At 39.1% G+C, this 20,779-nt stretch overlaps 2 protein-coding genes across 2 annotated transcripts; one reads left to right on the top strand and one right to left on the bottom strand.

The window, feature by feature from the left end:
* Nucleotides 1-67: 67 nt before the first annotated feature.
* Nucleotides 68-4,121, bottom strand: Vha68-2 (Vacuolar H[+] ATPase 68 kDa subunit 2). The gene is made up of 5 exons (XM_018004298.2): nucleotides 3,962-4,121; nucleotides 2,620-2,719; nucleotides 1,841-2,538; nucleotides 801-1,778; nucleotides 68-732 (listed from the first exon to the last, which is right to left on the bottom strand). The coding sequence occupies exons 2-5, from the start codon at nucleotides 2,693-2,695 to the stop codon at nucleotides 640-642; spliced, it is 1,845 nt and encodes a 614-aa protein (XP_017859787.1). The 5' UTR covers nucleotides 2,696-2,719; nucleotides 3,962-4,121; the 3' UTR covers nucleotides 68-639.
* A 7,313-nt stretch (nucleotides 4,122-11,434) lies between these two features.
* Nucleotides 11,435-12,375, top strand: LOC108609664 (uncharacterized). Its single transcript, XM_018001388.2, has one exon. It carries the CDS (start codon nucleotides 11,521-11,523, stop codon nucleotides 12,373-12,375), a length of 855 nt encoding a protein of 284 aa, XP_017856877.1. The 5' UTR covers nucleotides 11,435-11,520.
* Nucleotides 12,376-20,779: the final 8,404 nt, after the last annotated feature.

Below are 20,779 nucleotides of genomic sequence, written 5' to 3'. Positions count from 1 at the left end.
AGAAAGCAACATTGAAACAGAGAGCCAGATTAAGAGTGAGAGAGAGAGAGAGAGAGAGAGATAGGTCTGCTTTCAATTACATTAAATGTATTTGTTGTTTGCACTTTATTCGTACATTTAATTTTTCATACTTTTAATATTTACATAAGTTTAACAAACAAAGAGAAAACATGACTTTTTCACAAATAAACAAAAGAATTTCCATTCATTAAACAATAATACTATGCATGCATTTGTATCTGCGTGTGTACGTGTGTGCGCGTGTGTGTGTGTATGGACTTGTGTGTATGCGTGTTTACATGTATTGGTAATGGAAGTACATAGAAGGACGTTAGTTAGTTGTTGTTGCTGTTGTTAAGGGCCGAGAGGCGGGGTAAGAAGAAGCAACCGCGGGCCGGAATGTTTTCATCTCGCTGGCTATATTTGTTTTTTTTGTTGTTCTTGGGGGTTTTTTTTGGAACAAAAAGGAATGTTAACAATAGTTGTTTTTTTTTTTTTGGACGTTTGGAATCTTTTGTTGTTGCACGGAATAGTTGTTTTTTGACGGTACTTCGGTACGGACTGTACGCAAATTGTTTTTTTAAAAGTTAACTACATAACAATATTAGATTAGATTTGTAAAAGCACGGACAACGCGCTTTAATCCTCCAGATTCCTGAAGGCCTGCTGCAAGTCCTCATGCAGCTGATCGAAGTCAGCCTTGATCTTGGCCTCACCATCCTTGACGGGATCCTGCAAAGCAATGATTTGATTGGCATATTAGTTTAGAGTCGAACATATCGAACTCATATTGTACGTACCTTGAATTTCATCGATGACAATTGGTACATAATGTTGCCCATAGCCTCGCGAATAACGTTCCAGGTGATCTTGTTCTCAGACTGGGCTGTCGACTCCACAGAGTGACGAGCCATATCGTAGAAGTCGATGATGTTCTTCAGCATGCCAACGGTCTTGTAGAAGGGACAGAAGCGATCGTATGACGAGTAGGAGTTCTGTTGCAAGAAATCGTCCTTCAGCAGCTTGGCCACTTCCAGGGTGATCTTGTCGGTCTCGGCCAGCGACGCTTTGCCGACCAGCTGCACGATTTCAGAGAGATCCTCCTCCTCTTGCAGAATCTCCTTGACCTTGGTACGCAGTGGCACGAATTCGGGGAAGTTTTTGTCATAGAAGTCATCCAGAGCGCGCATATATTTGGAATAGGAAATGAGCCAGTTGATGGAGGGGAAATGTTTGCGCTGGGCCAGCTTCTTGTCGAGACCCCAGAACACCTGTACGATACCCAGAGTGGCGGAGGTAACGGGATCGGAGAAATCACCACCAGGGGGTGAGACAGCGCCGACAATGGACACGGAGCCCTCACGCTCGGGATTACCCAAGCACTTAACACGACCGGCACGCTCGTAGAAGGAGGCGAGACGGGCACCCAAATAGGCGGGGTAGCCGGAATCGGCAGGCATTTCAGCCAGACGACCAGAGATCTCACGCAGAGCCTCAGCCCAACGAGAGGTGGAGTCAGCCATCATGGACACGTTGTAACCCATATCACGGAAGTATTCGGATAGAGTGATACCAGTATAGATAGAAGCTTCACGAGCAGCGACAGGCATGTTGGAGGTGTTGGCCACAAGAGCGGTACGCTTCATGATGGACTCGGTGACACCGTCGATTTCAACAGACAGCTCGGGGAAATCACGCAATACCTCAGACATCTCGTTACCACGCTCACCGCAACCGACGTAGATGATGACATCGGAGTTGGAGTACTTTGACAGAGCCTGTAAAGTGTATAAGAGTGAGTGAGCAATGATTACAACGCTTTGGCAATCTTTTCATTTACCTGTGAGATCACAGTCTTGCCGCAACCGAAAGCACCGGGAATGGCTGTGGTGCCGCCTTGGACGCAGGGGAAGAGCGAGTCGAGCACACGCTGGCCGGTCAACAGGGGATGGTTGGCGGGCAGCTTCTCGGTGACGGGACGGGGCTGACGCACGGGCCACACTTGCAACATAGTGTGCTTGGTGATCTCACCATCGAATTCGGTTTCCAGAACAACATCATCAACTTTGTAGTTGCCGGATGGGGCAATGTAGCGCACGGTACCCTTGGCGCGTGGGTTGACAATCATCTTGTGCTTGACCAGTGTGTTCTCGTGAACCAGACCATAGAGATCACCTCCGGTGATGTGGGAGCCGACCTTCACGTTCAAGGGGTTGAATTCCCAGCTAGCCACGCGGGACAAGCTAGGCACGTTCACACCCTTGGGTATATAGATGGATTCGGTGAGCTCGTTGATGTCCTTCAAAGGACGCTGGATACCGTCAAAAATGCTGCCCATAATACCGGGACCCAATTCAACGGAAAGAGGTTTGCCAGTGCGGAGCACGGGATCACCGACCGTGACACCGGATGTTTCTTCGTACACCTGAATGGTGGCCATGTCACCCTCCAGACGAATGATCTCACCCACCAGCTCATAGTAACCTACACGCACCAGCTCGTACATAGCAGAGCCAGACATGCACTCCGCCGTGACGACTGAAGTTCAGAGTAGAAAATAGATTTTAAATGATTTAATTTAATTTTTTTTTTTTTAAGAATTTTATTTGCAATACTTACCAGGTCCAGAGACAGCGAAGACGCGTCCATATTTGGACTCTTGCTCCTCGTCATCGAAACGCTTCAAGTTGGACATTTTGGTTTATTTTCGACTCTACAACTGAAACGAAGAGGAAAATTGAAATTTAAAAAAAAAGATATAAGATAAGGGGAATTGAAAATTTTCTTATCGCTGTCAGCTGACACATAGAGCGCATGTGAGGCGCACAACCAATAACATGCTTAAGGCCAACTCAAAATAAATTATTAAGATACTCTAAATGTATATAAATATCTCACTGTTATATTTTTAAGGGATTTTTCGAGTAAAAAATGGTTATATTTTTTTAAAGGTCTTTTAAGCACAACTTTTAGTAATGAAAAAATGCCTAATGAATAAAAGTTTGCAGAGCTTTCGTTTCACGTGACAAAGCTTTGCAGCAGTTCGAAAAACGACTTCCACGATATTGATAACTTAGTAACTTTCGAACAGCGCGAGTAACTGCTGAGACGACAAACCAATTAAAAGTTAATTCGAAAAATTAACAACACAGCTGTGGCTGATTTCTCAGCTGCTATTACGATATACGAGAACAGAAAAAAAACTGTATGCGGGTCAGATGTGTTATCTACCAGTTAGAGTTAGAGTTAGAGTTACACTGAGAGAGGGAGAGAGAGTGGAAGAGAGCGAGCGCCCGCGCTCACAACGTCGACTCTCGCATTCGAGTTCGAATTTTTGACAATTGTCTTTTGACGTTGATCACAAGACTACTGTCATGCTGTCAGCTGACAGCACAACTGGAAAAATGCAGACCGAGCTCTACAAGTGCGCTACAGTCGAGCCACCATATTGAATTTTGCCGTCTGCTTTTATTCGTTTTCTTTTTATGGGAGTTGCCTGCGTTCTTTGCGAAGAAGTGAAGCAACGCCGCGGCTGCAGCACAACTCCAATCGGAAGCCGCTTAGATCACAAGACCCCCGGGGCCGTTCTAGCACGGGCGTAAGGTCAGCTGACTTGACAAATATTTTTCCACTCCGCAAATAGAAATATTTTGCATTCAATTATTTTGTGCGCACTTTGGATGTTGCATTGTTTTTATGCAGTTTTGTTTCCAGTGTTTTCTGATATGGGTGGTATGGCCGCATTTATTATCTAATATGCATGCTAATTGCATGTTGGTATCTCTCAATTTTTTGTCACTTTTTTTGCCGCCTTCAATAATTAGTTGAGTTAAATATTATTGTACAGCCTTATTTGAATGATTTAATAATTGTTCAGAAGTACTGAGCTGAATTTAAATTAGATTTTTCTGTTTTCTTTTTTCTCTCATTTTTTTTCTCTACTTGTTTGCTTTGTGCTTACTTTTCTGTATCGACGTTCAACTTGCGAACGTTGCTGCTTTACTCCAACAGAACTAAAACCGACTGAGCAGCTGCGACAGCAAAGTTGTCGCTCGAAGTTCGAAAAGTTCCAATGTGTCGTTTGGAAGTCGATCCAATGATCAAGCACACGCGCTTGAGCTTTCGCCGAAAGCTTTCAAGCGTTGGCAGCTTCGCGAGTGAGTTGTGAGCTGCTGCTATCGATATTGTATGGGGAGAGCTTTCACAATGATCTTCAGCGCTGGTTTGGCAGAGTAAGAGTTGCCAGACAATGAGGCGGCGTTGCCATGCTGTTTGAGATAAGTTACTGATAGAGGGAGAGAGTGAGAGAGAAATGATCGAAATGCGGAGATAACGAATGAAGTATTTAATGGTCAAATTATGTATACACATAATAAAAAATGTTAATTAATAAATATGGAAAGAAATGAAATAAACTGAGATAACATATACAAAATTAATAATAATAAAAAAAAGAAAACTAAAATGAAATCAATGATAATAATATACATATTTAAACATCAACATTTGATTATTATTTAATTTTTAGAAAATTTATTATTTTACATTAATTTATGTAGTATTGCTTATAATTAAAATAAGTTTATTTAACTAAGTAATAACTAAGTAATAAATAAATATGATGTAAGAAAATTAAAGTATTAAAATCATAAAAATTAAACAAATACAAATATAAAACAGCCATAATAATAATTAGAAGAAATGTGCAAATTAATTTTAAAATTGTAGTAAAATAATTTAAGATCTATTTTCTGATTTCTTTTATTATTTATATCAATTTTATATTATTAGAGTTAATTAAATATAAAATAATTATTTATAAAATTTGTCATTTGGTTTTATTTTATCAAACATTCAGAAGTGTGGGATAATTTAACAAATTATTATCAAGAAATGCAAAATTAAATTAAGATATTAAATTACATTTTTTTTAAAGATATATAGTAAATAAACTCCAGATATTTATTAACTTAACATCTATGGTACAGAGTATCTCGAAGTCAAATACGCTTCTATTGTTAATTTCTATTTGTTTTCTTTTGAATTTGTTGTTAGTTTTTTATCTAACTGCGGCTGACGCGATAGCAAAAATTTTGATTAAAAATCGCATTGCAAAAAGATATGTACATATATATGTATCTATATGTACGGCTATTGTACAACAATGTTGTTATTCTTTTTGCCGTTTTATTATTGTTTTTGTTATATGCTTTTCGTTTGTTATAGTTTTGGCTCTTTTTGTTTGCGTGCAACCAATCAGCAGCAGCTGCAAGGGGCAACAAAAACAACAATGCAACACAGCACAAACCTGCATTCTAATTGGAAGCTGAGCGAGCCGGGGCCAAGAGATTGATTTTTGCTGGAAAAGAAAAAAAAACTAAAAACGAGGAAGAAGAAATATAAAAAAATTGCTGATTGCGGTGGGCGATGAGCTAGGGCGGTAGGTGTGGCAAGGGGATCCCTGTAACCCACAACAGCAGCTACAACAGTAAACCATTGCTTACAAAGTAGTCAACGGACAGATTCTTAGAGCGTGATTGTGGGTTCGGGTTCGGCGCTTGCATAACTTATAAATCGATGACGTTCGCATGCAGCTATATATATATATATAAATATATGTGTGTGTGTATATAGCATTGATATATATAGATAGATAGTGCATAGATAGATAGATAGAGCTGGCTGCTCAGTCGAGGCATTTGCATAATAAGGCAAGCTGAAAAGTTGGCTGCACTTGGCTGCCTCAGCACTGAGTTCCGCTCTCCCTCTCTCTGTCACTAACTCTCTGTGCAGCTGCCTCACTCACTCTGTATGAGTGCGCTGCGCCAATGAACACCAAGCACTTGTCCACATCCTTGTCCGCGCTCTGCTCATCCTGACTTGAGTGTCGGATTCTGTGTCAAAACGGCGCAGAGAAATTTTCTAGAGTGGCAACTGTTGGTAAAAGTTTCGAGTGTTCGAGTGCTGCAACTGACAGATAGACAAACAGACATTGCCCAGATATACATATATATGTATATATGGGGCTGACATATCAGGTATCTATGCATCTGCTCTGTCAAGTCCTCACTGTCCTTGGACGTTAAGTGTGACTTCAACTTCAACTTAAGCTTCTGCTTCTGCTTCTTCGTCTTCTTCTATTTTCTGCTCTATTTTAAGTAGAGATTATAAACAGCAAAGCAAGTTTTTTATTCATGAAGTATAAAACTCTCATATGTATTTAATATGCTTAGTTTTCGGGTAGTAGAACATTTTCAAACTGCTCTTATGATCTAAAATTTTGCTAAATGTTATGAGTTCTAAACTCTACTTCATGAACTGTAATTTATATATTTTCCCACAAACTGTTCTTTGGCTTGCGGCGCTGGATGGAATTGCCAATTGGAATTTAAAATAATATTAAAAATATTAAAAACTTATATTCTGTTGGTAATTCAACTGTATACATTATAATACTTTTACTTTTCTTTGTTAACATTTTTTTAACAGCTAAAATAAATATTATATTCTATATATACAAGAAGTTTTTCTTCAGTCTAATATTCTTAATTTAAATTTTTAAATTTGCACATAAATTTAAGTTCATTTGAAATTCAATTAATTCACTCATATTTTATCAAGCTCTTGCATATGTTTATGAGGCAGTGTGCTTATGTGCGCTCATCTAGTTAAGAACTTTTGTGTATGCACATGCATATGTATGTTCATATGTCACTCGTAGCACCCCGCTCGTACCCAGAGTTATGTGTGTGCCATATCTTGTGCTGTCCATAACTGAATACATTAAGTCATAACTTTGGGTGTGTGGGGTGCGGTCACTCGTTCATTCAGTTTACGCAGCGAGTGCTTCGCGAGGGCAAGCGTCAATAAATTCATTTTGGATATGTGTGCACAGATGCTGGGAATTTTGGCAGGATGGGGATTTGTACTCTGTCTGGGCTAATCTTGTTGCGCATTGCCATAATTTTCAATTTACATGCGCCGAGAGGAGCCCCGAGGAGCAGCGGCAGCAGCAGCAGCAGCAGCATCATTGTCTCTGTGCTCCTTGCACGGATACTGGGGCGTTATATTGGTCACAATAAATTAACTGCAATGGGCCAGCTCTCTCTCTCACTCTCTCTCTCTCTCTCTCTATCTCTGTGTGTGTGCGTCCATTGGCAGCCATTCGCCTGATTATAGCACAACAGGACTTCGGCTTAACCTCCGCCCCATTGTTGGCCACACATTGCAGTTGCATTAGCCTGTTATTGCTGGTCCATTGGGGGGCCGATGCAGCAGCAGCGGCAGCAGCAGGTCGTCTGCCTAAGTGCAATATTTACATTTGCGCTATCATTGGTCATTGTATATGTGCGCCCTGTGTGTGCGTCCACTATGCTAATCATTGACACATTCATTGATTCATTGAGGCGAGCGTATTGGCATATTTACGACCCCTCGACAATTTCCTATCAAATTTCCTGGCAAATGGCAGGCACAAGTTTTAAGCATTCATTATGCCAGCTAATTGCAAAAAGTGCTTCACATATTCAAAATTCAACTTTTATGCATAGAAGTGGGTGTGCCTTTTATCTTGGCAATCTACTAAAATGCACACACATAAATGGGCTTAAGCCTGGCCAAATGCTCTCAAGCCACAGCAAACAACAAACAACAGCAACAGACAACAGCAACAAACAACAGGGTAATGAAGTTAAGCTCCCTGGACTAACAGCTCCATGGGCAGACACCTGCCAAAATGAACTATTTTCTGTTTTCTATTCTCTATTTTCTCTGCTGTCTCTTTGTTGGAACTAGCTTTGAGACTAGTTCATTTATTTATTTTTCTTTTTTTTTAGAGAAAAACTAAATAAAATTAAAGTTAGGTTAGCAACGAAATATACGAAAATAAATTAAATTAGTTCATTTTTTTTTTTTTTAACAATTAACACAAATTTGTACTAATGTGTATAAAGCTAATAGCATCAACTATTAATTTAAACATACCAAAACTATCATACAAACTTAATTTGATTCTATTTTGTATGTTTATTTTATTTTTTATTAAATTTCAGTATTCCAAAATGTTGTGTTTTACATTTGTGTTATATACTGTTTTAAAATATATCATATTTTGTAACATTATGACATTTTGATAAGAAAATAAATATTATTATTATTATTATTATTTTAATAATTTTGTTTATCAATTGTCTTACAATTTATACAATGGAATTAACAATTTTAAAATATATTTAGTAATAAATTAGCTTTTTAAAAATTAAAGTTATAGTAAGCTTTAGATTCCATTTAAATTATAATATTATATAAGTTCTTATTCGAGGTCTTTCTTACCTTAAAGCCAATTTTATTTAAGTACATATTATCATTTTATATATCATTTTTAAGATTTTTTTTTTATTTAAATAAAAAATATAGCTTCATTATGAAATTATTTATATATTTATTCTTTATTAATTATAGTAAGCTTTCGAGGTCTTTCTTACCTTTTTTATAAATAATTTTTTTTTTTTTTTTTTTTTTTTTTTGAATAAAGCTTTATTATTAAATTATTTATATATTTATTCTTTATTAACTTCTTATATATTAATTTTCTTATGCTCCTAATGCTATTGACTAATTTGATTGGTTTCAGCAATTTGCCACTAGTTCCAGCTGGTTCCACAATGTAGTCTCAGCACAATAGCATTTAAGGGGTGGGTAATCAAATTATATGACCGTGTGTGTTAGAGTGTGTGTGTGTGAATGTATGAATATGTGTGTGCAGGAGCTGCTGCTGCGTCTGTATTGCGCATTTCAACTTAACTGAATTATTAGCCGAGCTATATGAATTATGATCTCTTAATGCTGATACCAGGCCACCAGGCAAACTCCATGCCACACGGAAGGCCAGGGCAGGACTCCTGCTGCTGCTGCTGCTGTTGCTGCTGCTGCACTTAGCCATCACCTTTGCCTCTGCGTCGTCTTTGCTTCCCCGGTTGCCCCTCAAGCACTTTCGTTAATGCATTTGCCCACTGGCCATGTGGGATTGTTGCTGGTTCTTGTTGTTGTTGTTGTCGAGGCAATTCCAAAACAATAACAAAAACAACCACAGCCAGATAGAAGTTGTGAAGGGCTTGAGCTGTTGACTGCTCACCTGGGCTGGCACACACACACACACACACACACACACACTCATATACACAAATACATACAGACATATGCCGTTGCCAGTTGCATGTTGAACAAAAACACTTTTCAATGCCTGACTGCAAGTTTTGGGTCTGAAGCTGAAGTTGAATCTGTTAGCTGGCTGCTGCTGCTACTGCTGCTGCTGCTAGGTGATGGCCGTTGTCTGCTTCTGTATGCTTTTGTTATATTCATGTCCTTGTTATTGCTTTGTTTTGGGGCAGAGGCGGCAGCATCAGCAGCCACCGCAAATCCCGGCAGATTGCAGCGCTGCTCAGCCGGCAATAATACAAAAGAGAAGCTTTTAGGCTGGGCAGAGCTCGTCGCCTTGATTCCTGATTGAGAAACTGTCTGCTCGTCCGTGTGTCTCTGTGTCGCATGGACAAGGATGATTTATGACGCAGCTCGAAGGATTAGCATATGAAACCAAACAAAGATGTTTGTCCTTTCAACCTGCTGTTCGGCTGGCCGACTGTCCGGCTGTCCGCTGTTTGCCTGCCCAAGCTAGCGAACGAGCGTTGAGCAATGGGTAAAATCGAACCGGAAATGGCTTAAGCAAACACCCACGCACACACACTCACACGCACGCATATGAGTGTGCGTTAAGCGATTTACGGACCAAGCCCAAGGACGATGCGAAGCGAGCAACAAAGGGCGAGTCGAGGCAAGGTAAGCGAGCGAGCTGCAACATGCGTAATTAACCTTTGACACGGCCCACTATGAGTGTGTATGGCTCTGTGTGTGCGTGTGTGTGTGTGTGTGTGTGTGTGTGTGTGTGTGTGAGCCTTAGCACACATTCATATTTCATTTGTCTGCCTAGCCCCTTTGGCAATTAGGACAATGCAGGTGGCAATGGCGGCTAGGCGACTGGGCGAATAGGCGGCTAGGAGCGGGCCTTTCAGCGGCAAAGGCCGCCAATTGAGCTCTGAACTTTTGAATATGGCTTAGCTTCCGTTTGCGCACAGCTTAGCTTGGAGGTTGCTGAGGCACAGAGAATATATAAGAAGAGATGGATACCCAGATTGAGCGGGGAAATTAAGGTAAGTTTTGGGATTTAACTAAGTCATAAATAGAGATATTCGCGTAAAATAGTTAAACACCTTTCTGTTCATGAATCAAATTATTTATTTACTTAAATTAATTTATTTATTTATGCAATTTTAATAATTCATGAATCAAATTATTTATTTATTTAAATTAATTAATTAATTAATGTAATTTTAATAAATCATGAATCAAATCATTTATATTCTTTAATTAATTAATTAATGTATGTACTATTAATAATTCATGAATCAAATTATTTATTTACTTAAATTAATTTATTCTTTTTATTTATTTATTTTTTTTTAGACTGATTTATTTATTTAACTATTTTTAAATGAAATTATGTTTTTATTTTATTTTTATTTATTTATTTATTTATACATATATATTCTTTACAATTGTTTTTTTTTTTAAATTATTTTAATTGATTTATTTATTTACTTATTTGATTTATTGATTCACCTATTTTAAAATTAAATTCATTTTTTTTAATATTTATATATTTATTTATGTATTTATTTACTCCTATATTTGTACAAGATTTAAGGTTTTATATTATTTTTATTTTCATTTAAGCTCTCAAGTACCGTCAACAAGTTTCACAAATACAATTATATACAATTTTAAAAAATATTCGAAAAGAATCCAATGACCTAGGCCTGATAATATAATATACATATAATTACAAAATATTTATTTACTTAGCAGACTCTCTTCAAATGAGCCAAAAGTAAGGCATTTGGTGCCTTAAATGTGTCCCTTGCATAATATTTTATATATATTCCATATTATATACACACTAAATTTACATAAGTATATTTGACTCAACTTCTACTGTTAGCTCTGTCCATCTCCGACCAGTCGATCTTTTGGTCATTTGTTGAAATGCCTTTGCAATGAGCGAACGTAACGAAAGTCGCTTGTTTTCTGGCCAAAACAAAAAGTGGCAAGAGTAAACCGCAAGAAGTTGGCCATTTGTTGTGCAAGGGTGTTTTTTGTGCTGCTGTTGCTGTTGCTGCTGCTTTGGGAACAGCGTTATGCACTTAGGCACGACGACTAAACTCGACTCGAGTGCGTTTCAAAGAAAATGTTGCCAAATCAGCCGCAGAGCCAGGCAGCCGGGTAGCCGGGCAGCTGGGCAAATGAGGCGTGGCCGTTGGCTGGGTGTCCGGTCACATAAAAAGCGAGCGTTGCTGGAGAGCTGCTCACCAGACAACGACAACAAGGCGTGGCAACAACAGCAGCAGCAGCAGCAGCAAGAGCAGCAGCAGCTCAAAGCCTTTAAGGACAACGAAAACGAGGCAAGAGATGGCGACAAAGCCAAGTCGAATATCCTGGCAACTGGCATGTCTGGCAACGCTTGCGGCTTTCGCGGCGACGACAAGCCTGCCCTATCCCTACAGGCAGGACAATGCCATGGTGATAGGCGAGCCGTTGACTGGCAGCGACTTGCTCGATTTTCACGCCCACTTCGATGACCTGCAGCCGGCCGAGTCGAAGAAGCACGAGGAGTATGGCGAGGAGGGTGAATCGGAGTCGGGCGAGAAAAAGCACAGTGAGCATTACAAGGAGCATGGCGAGAAGAGCAAAAAGGGTCACAAGCATGCCGAGCACCATGAGAAGGGCGAGAAGGGCCACCACGACAAGGAGGGCAAGAAGGGCGAGCACGGCGAGGAGGAGGGCCACGAAAAGAAGCACAAGCACTCGGAGAGCCACCACAAGAAGAAGAAGAAGGGCGAGAAGGGCGAAAAGGGCAGCGAGTTCGAGGATCACGGCAGCTACAAGAAGGGACACTCCATCAAGGGCAAGCACAACGTGCACAAATTGAACGAGGACAAAAAGGAAAAGAAATACTACGACGAGGATCATGTGGAGGGCGGCGAGGAGAAGCACGGCGGCTTCGAGGAGGGCAAAAAGCACAAAAAGGGCAGCAGCTATAAAAAGGGCGAGCACAAAAAGGGCGGCCACAACGAGCACTATGGCAAAAAGGGTCACAGCAAAAAGGGCCACAAGAAAAAGGGCCACCAGGGCCACAAGAAGAAGCACGAGGAGGCCAAGAAGTGGGGCCACAAAAAGGAGCACGGCAAAAAGGGCGGCGAGGAGCACAAAAAGAAGTGGCACAAGTCGCAAAAGAAGAGCAGCGAACACGATCACGGACACTAACGGAACGATGCTGCAACTTCCGAGTCTTCTCTAATTCTATTTCTTTCCCATTAGTCGCAATAAAACATACAAACACATCCAGTTAACAGTGCTTGAAAAGTTCTTAATTATCAACTGAAATTGGGTTTTTGTCAAGTGCGAACGGGATTCGAAGTGGACAGCAATGAGCGGAAAAACTTCAAAGTTTATATCGAATTGAACTTCATAATGAAGTTTAATTCATATTGAGTGGGTAATTGCGTGTATCAATCAGCAAAGCAGTCAATCAATCAAATAGCTGAACAGAAACGGGGTCAGAGTGTCAGTCAGTCAACTAAACAGTTCATAATCAGCACCTATGAGTCAGTCAAATAAATTTAGTGTTTCAGTCTTAGTCAATCACTTGGCAACGCATAAGTAAACCGGCTAGTCAATAAATCATGTCAATCAATCATGTAGGTGATTAGTTAGCCAATGAGTCAGTATATCAATCAGATTGTTAAAGCAGACAGCTAATACTCAAGCAGCAGGTCAGCCAGTGAATAATCATATAGTTCTTTAGTGAGGGACTTCAGAATCTAGTAAAGCAGTCAGTTAGTCAACTTGGTAAATGGTCAAGTAATTCTTCAAGTAATTCTGTCAATCGGCAGGCAATGGACCCATCAATCAGATAGAGTAGAGCCAATCAAACAGACATCATCAATCAGTTAGCACTACAATAGTCTCAATCAATCAATCATTTATAAGTTTGCAGTAAATATGGTTATCAAGCAAAATTTTAATCAATTGGCCAATCACAATCAAGCAGATAGTCATTGGGTCAGTGATTCACTCAGCCAGTCAGTCAGTCAATCAACCACTTTATCACTGTCGTAAGTAGTACGTTAGTCAGTCGTTCAATCAATCTATCAGTGTGCTAAGTAATAAATTATTGAGTTGATTAATTTGTCGATCAATCATTTACTAACTAGTTCATTTGCTTGAGAGTCAAAACTGCAGTTTCTCAGGCTTTCACTAAGTCATCTAGTCACTTTGGCTGGCAAGTTAGTTAATCAATCAGTGAGTTTATCAGTGACTCAGTGAAGCAGCCAGCGAAGAAGTCAGCAATTCAATTAATTATTCAATCAATCCATCAGTCAGTTAATGTATGTCGTATGTAGTCTAAAGATTTCGCAATCAGTCAAACATTCCGCCGCTTTGTCAGTCATTTAGCTAATTAGTATGTAATTCACTCAGCTAATCAGAACTTACATGCTCGTCAGCAGGCCGGCTAGCCGCTGTCAGGTTTTCAGTCAATCGATTGATTGATTCAGTCCGGTCTTTCAGCTCAGCGTGTACAAAGACATTTCTTGCTTTGTGATAGACTTTTTATGCTCGAACCGTATTTTCTCATAGTTTTTCCCAGCTAACGGATTAGAGGGACTAGGTGGTTTGTCCTTCTGTCAACATGTTTAGCTCTTGCATAAGCCAGGAATAGAAATCGTTGTCAAGTAGTCGTAGCTGCAGTCGCAAATGCCGTAGCAGGCTTTGACCATAACGAGATAGATAGCGGCTCAATAGGGCCAAAAGGTAAAAGCCGTGGCATGGCCTTGGTATTAGTCTAATTGCTGGCCAAGAGCAGCTGAAAAGATGTTGAATATGTAGATGGGGTCTGGAGTGGTCTCTGAACTGCCCTCCACTCAGTTGGCTGTCAGTGGCAAAGCCAAGTTTAATCAACGTTGGCCAATTCTTTTCTTCCTGTTTTCTACTCTCTGGTCTATTTCTTATTTTGATTTTTTATCTTTTCTTTTCTGTGTGTGTGTGTGTGTTTTTTTTTTTTGTCATCTGATGATGCTGCAGTCAAATTAATTCAGCAAATTCAATAAAAACAAGCATCAAAACATGGCAAACAACTTGGCAGGATGAAGCTGCGGCTCCTGCTGCCGCTGCTACTGCTGCCGCTGCTGCTGCTGCCGCTGCTGCTCTCGATGGCTCCGGCCATGCAATCAAAGAGCGCACAAATAAATCACCAAGCTAAAAACTAAAACCAAAAAGTGGGTGCTAAAGGGGGCGTCGCACAAGGCAAATGGCGTATGGCGAATGGCTTAGGGGGCGATGCTGCACGGACAAAATGTCAATGCAAATTTAATGGCTGACAATTTATATGCATGCCAAGTGACTTTTGGCCAACTACTGAACTTTTCGTGTTTGCGTTTCTGTGTGTGTGTGTGTGTGTGTGTGTGTAAGCCTTTTTATACAGCATACCCATTGAAATTCGCTATAGGACGATGTTATTCGTTTCGTACATTTCTATGTGACAGGAGGCAGTAAAATTACAATTTAATTAGTTTTTAAATTAGGCAACCGATTTGTTCGATTCAGAACAAGGATCTTCTTATGAGTGATCTGTTAATAAATATACAGTTATGTGTACTTTTACACTACTTAATAAGTGGGATTTTGTCCTTGAAATCAATCATATCGGGAAATATTGTGTGTACACCTATAGTTCGTCGAATAAAAAAATATGTTATCATAACATGATTAATGATAATATATACAGCGGAAATCTGAAATAATGATTTTTTGTAAAATTGAGAATGATATGTGAATAAGTCAGGTTACTTTTACCTCTCACTAGAATTACAAACAATGCATAATAGAGATCTCTAAGAAATATAGCCAGAAAATATCCAACTATATAATTTATATAATTGGATTTAGTTTTGATTGCAATCAAATATTTAAATTGAAGTCAACTTAAGCAGTTTGAGAACAAAAATACTAAATTTAGGCATTTTATTTTGAAGGTAAATACAAGTTGAATACTTGACTTATTCCTACATAAGTGTGCAATATTATTTCTTATAGCAAAACTCAGAGACTAGAGGTCAAGAGCTAAGTTCATAAATCTAGTATATAAATCGACTTTATGAAATATTGCTTTTCCCATTAGACATCGTTGGATAACATGAGGTATGTGAATTGAGATAGATATTTTAACTGATCTAAAATTCTAATATGTTCCACCAGTTAGGCACAAGCCCCGTGCACATGTCATCTAGTAGTCAGTCAGAATTCACTGAGCTCCACATCAACTGGTTGTATATGCAAAGGATATGCCAGGCTAGCAGTGGCTGGCTGTGGGTGGGGCCGCGGCATGGCAAAAAAGTTCCAAGGTGCCAAGTGGCTGTCAAACTTTTGCCAGTGCGCACTGAAAATCGAATCGAGTCGAATGAAATGAAATAGTTTTGGCCGTCGAAGCGTCCTTGTGTTGTCGCCATTGCCGTGACACATAAATTAAGGCAACGCATTGCCATGCCGCGACCCGAGCCCCGACCCAGACCCAGAACCAGACCCAGGCCAGGACCCGTTGTCGGAGCCGTTGCTGCAATTGCAGTTGGAGCTTTGGAGTTGGTGCCGTAGCCGTAGCCATTGCCGTGTGCATGTTAACATTAACGGGTTATTTACGCCGTGCTCGACATTTAAAATGCATTTCCTGCACTCCTGGCCTCGTCAAGGGTTGCTCCTGGTTAGGCCCGAGCGCAAGCTAAATTGCTTTAAAGCGTGTATTTATAACGGCCCGCAAGAGCTTTATGGCGCTACCAGAGGGTCGCATAAATACGAGAAACCGCTGACGACAGTCAAGAGAAGTGTAATGCTATATACACTATATATACATATATATATAGAGTATATCTATATGGAGGAAAAGTTACTTGCTTTTTGGTGTTGAAAAGTTGCGCCGCAAATCTTTGGCACGCGATGATCCATCAAGTTCGAAAAATTCTTTCAGGACATATATATAAATATATATATAAATACGTATAGATATATACTACTTATAAATAATAATACCAGTCAAATATATAATATATACAGTTAAGAACTTAATTAAAAGTTACTTAGTTCAGCCTTTAAGCTGTGGTCTGAATGCCACTCCATCTCTGTCTAGTTGAGGAATAGCAGCAGGCAGAATCAAAAGTGAGAGTTGAAACATGAAATTGATCATTCGTGCAATACTTATTGAACATGATCTATTTTCAATAATAATCCAAGAAAAGAACCTTTCTTTAATTAGTATTTATATTCCTCAATTGATCAGCTGCAGATTGAGATTGATCACAAGGAGAGTGACCTACCCACTCCTATAAAACTAGCTCTAAGTAAACCAACCCAAAATAAATGAAAACTAAACTACATATAAAACTGATTTAAAAACTAACTCAAAAATCGAATTAAAGTGAAACTATGCAAATGATTTAATAATTAATCATTAGCTGCAATGTTCAAATTTCTATTTATCTGTCCATCAATATATAGGTCTATTTATATGCTTATTTATCTATCTAGCTCTGCCTATGTAATTATATGGAGTCGAACAGTCAATCAATCTATGTATTTAACTATATGGCTATCTGTTTATCTTTCTATATATACCTACCGCAGATAGTGTTAACCATCTTCTATAGTATCTCATAGACCCATCTTTATGCATACATATATTTATCTACTATATCTGACTTTTGTATCTATTACTATCTATCGATTTATCTATGTATCCATCCATCCATTTATTTATCCATATATCTATAAATATTTCCATGTATATACATATTCATCCATCTGCCTATTTCTTTGACTATCTATCCATCTATACATTTATTTTTCGTCCTTTCCATTTCCAAAAAATATTTAAATTTGTTTACCTCTTTGATTTGTTTATTTATTTGTTTATATTTTTCTAAAAGACCATTTCAATTACAGCAGTAACTGAATTTGATATATATATGAATCTACATATACATAGCTAACATTTAGTAAAAGTTAATTTTGTAATTTTTATGTAGGGCAAATGTGTTAAATGTAACTAATATTTACACGCTTCGAGCTCTGCTTGAGGCTGAACAAACAGAGTCCGGCGCTCACATTTGTTAACGTTAACTGAAATGCTCTCCGACTAAATACATAAATGAAAATTGCATTTAAAATGTGTGCGAAAATGTGCTGGTGAAAATGTGCTAAGCTGCTTTAAAGGACATTCAAGGTGTTGCCGACTGGCAGCTCTCATGGCCCGTTATGACAGTTGAAAGACGTTTTATGGTGAATGGAACTCAAGTTGGGTAGCTGTCATTACTGTTAAGTGTTATTTACCAGCACTAGCTATAGCTGTTGTTGTTGTTGTTGCTGCTGCTGCTGTAAGTGTCAGCCATTCAGCTTGAGTCGTCATCGTCGCTGTCGTCGTGGTCGACGTCATCGTTCCACATAAAGCCGGCAGGGAATCCTGTCCCCAATAGTCATTGCCTCGTTTATTTATGGCCACGTTTGACAAGCTTTAAAATGTACGCGCCAAAATCCGCTAAACTTTGATCGCACTTGCGATGTGTCTGCAGCGCCAAATCCCCCACGCAGCACAGCCACAGACAAAGCATAAGCTGCACGTGCAGCAGCTGCCTGCGCACCTGGCTAAAGGTCTCTGCACCTACACTCCCTCTACCACTCTCACCCTTTGTCGCCCTTTGTCTCTCTCCTGTTTGTTTGGCAGCAAATGCAGCGTGACAGTCTTGGCTTTTCACTCAGCACACAACATGCGGCTAAAATGTGGGCGCATAGCGCAGGTGGGCGTGCCCGGCTGCTGTCTTGCCAGCAAACTTAATGCAACGCTTCAGAATTCAATAAAAAATCTTTTGTTTTCGCATTGAAAAACTTGTGAGCTCAGGCTGCTTCGTCTCTATCTCTCTCTCTCTCTCTCTCTCACTCTCGCACTGTTGTGGGCTAACAGGCCATATGAGTTACCGGCAGCACCTTATCGACTATGCCACGCCCACCATTCACTGCGGCGGCCGCCCGTACATGTCAGACTACTTGTGGTAAATTTACACGTACGCTGCACTTTTACGCTCTGCGTTTTTAGCAACATTTTCTTACGGTCTTTTCCACTTTTCAACCCACTTACATGTGTGTGTGTGTGTGTGTGGCACGTATGCATTGTCTATACAATTTTAAATGATTTTATGTGTGTGCGTGTGTGTGTGTGCGTGTGCGCACGGCTTTTGATTAAGCTGATATTCGCTTGGCGTCTGCTCGCCGATTTCGAGAGAGCTTTAATAAATTGCAGGAGCTATGGCAGCATTCAAAATTATGCGATGAAATTTGTAAAATGAAAGCTGAGCGACACAGAGCAAAGAACAACATGAAATAAATAAAAAAATTAGCAGCTTTTGCTCTTAAAGCTAATTAATTCGCAATGCGTTAAAGTCACATCGACGTGGCTTTTGGATTAAAATAAAAAAGCAATCGACTCCCATTACATTAAAGGGAATTATATTCATACATATATACATGAATATATGTCTGCACATACATATGTATCTGTAAATCAATACACATAATTAAATGTAAAACAATATAATAGCGAATCAGATTGAATACCAGAATGGAGCCGTACAATTAAGTAATACGATATGCAAAGAATTCTAGATAGATAATAATGCAATTCTGCTCTCTGCTAGTTTATATACAATTCATATGTTAATATATATACAAATGATTTAATTTGTAAATTTCTTCATTATAAAAGTTTAAATTAAATAAATAAATTTTCGTATTTATAGGTTAAATAAATCTACTGCCATTTAATGATTGAAGCGCATATGATTTAATACAGGTAATCAAAAAAATTTTAAATCGACAAGCAGACAATTTTGAATAATTAAATTATTTGAAATTAATATAGAATAAATACAAATAAATAAATACAAATACAAATAAAATAAAATTGAGCAAATAATGAAGTATATTTTGGTAATATGAAAAGCTCTGTTTAGAAAACTAGAAGTAATGATTAAAAAATAATTATAACTAGGGCAAAACTCTTTTGATTTCTCTCATAGTCTCTGCTCTTAACAGAGTATTACGCAGTATTTACTATTCAGCTATGCAAACTGCTCAAGTTAGCTGTTATTTGCTAGTCTCAGCCACAGTCAACAGCTGTCGTCCGTCAGCCTCTGAGCTATTGCATAATATTTAACGAGATGAAGCGATCGACTGGGCTTAGCTCTAACAAATGCAATTGGCCCAGTTGCAGCATTGACGAGCGGCGCGAAATTGTTTTGCGCGGATACACACACACACACACACACACACACCTGCAAACAATCGCACAGTTTTGTAGCTTTATTCTTTATGTGTATTGATTTGAAATAAATCTCCTTGTAAGCTGTCCAAGCGCAGCTCTCTAGCTCCTCCCACTCGAGCTCCACTCGCCCCCACCAATCTTTGCTCTTCATTTCAGATTTCCCATATTTTTACCTTGTTCCACTACAAATTGCAATGTTTGTTTGTCTGGTTTTGCTTTTTTTCGATTTTTTTATTTTTGGTTTCTCGTTGTTCGCTTTTCCTTTTCCATTTCTTTGTTTGGGGGGCTTAGCATATAACTTACTGTCATATTTTCATCTAGCGTGGCTTTGCTTTTCGTAGAGCCTCCCTCGCCTCCTTCCACTCCACGCCCACCTATGCTGGCTGCTATCTGCTCCACGCTTCGGCTTTTGTTATTATTGTGCATGCTTTCTATTCAATGAAGATTTTTCTCTCGTTTTTCCCCATATTTTCATTTTGTTTTGCTAAAGTTTTTTTGGTTGTTGTAATTCTTTTTTTTTTTTTTTTTTTGTTCTTGTTCGCTGAATGTCGGGTTCTTTGGGTACTTTTGCTTCTGGATTTTGTTAACTTTGTTATTTTTGCTTTACAGTTCTCTATCGCGCTCTCGCTCTAGCTCTCTCCCGCTCCCGCTCCCTATCCCCCTCTTTCTTTTATTGTGTAGCATTGTAATGCTGGCTTCTTCTGTTGCTATTCAATTTTCAATAAAATATGTAAATTTATACCGCAGTTCGTTCTGCTGTCTGCTTTGGCTTTCGACTGACTCTGGCTCGGCCTCTGCGGCTGCCTTTTATCTCGCTCTGCCGCCGCTCATCGACAACATTTGATAGCTACAAGTTATGGGCCACCCACTCGCGGTTCGCTTATGCTCTCCTTTCGCCTTTCGCCTCTCTCCCCTCGCCGTCTCTCAAGCTGCGTCTTCCTACTAAGCAGCAAAGTATGTTATTAATTTCTAATTTGTTTATGGTTATTTGTGCACAAATCAAAGGGCAAAAGATTGAAACTTTGACTACGTTCGACTTCCTTGCAGTGCACAACATTTCATGCTACTTTTTGCTATTCTTTTACTGTTTTCTTTTTTTTAAGGTCAGGATTTTGCTGGCTTACTCGAATGTCATCCTTTGCAATTTTCAACAATTTTCCCTTGTAATTTGAGCAACATTAGAGACTTCTCTTGTTGCTGTATCAAATGACTCTGTTTTAATTAAAAACTGTTTACATTTTGGGCTCAAAGCGTATACTGAGAGTTTATATTGAAAATGGAGCTGCTGCATGCTGCCATGTTTAGCTT

This window comes from Drosophila arizonae, chromosome 3, assembly GCF_054131065.1.
Source record: "Drosophila arizonae isolate 15081-1271.41 chromosome 3, UAZ_ARI_1.0, whole genome shotgun sequence".
Taxonomy (NCBI): Eukaryota; Metazoa; Arthropoda; class Insecta; order Diptera; family Drosophilidae; genus Drosophila; species Drosophila arizonae.
The sequence above is the reverse complement of the archived record's forward strand: the minus strand, read 5'-3'. Positions and strand labels throughout refer to the sequence as shown.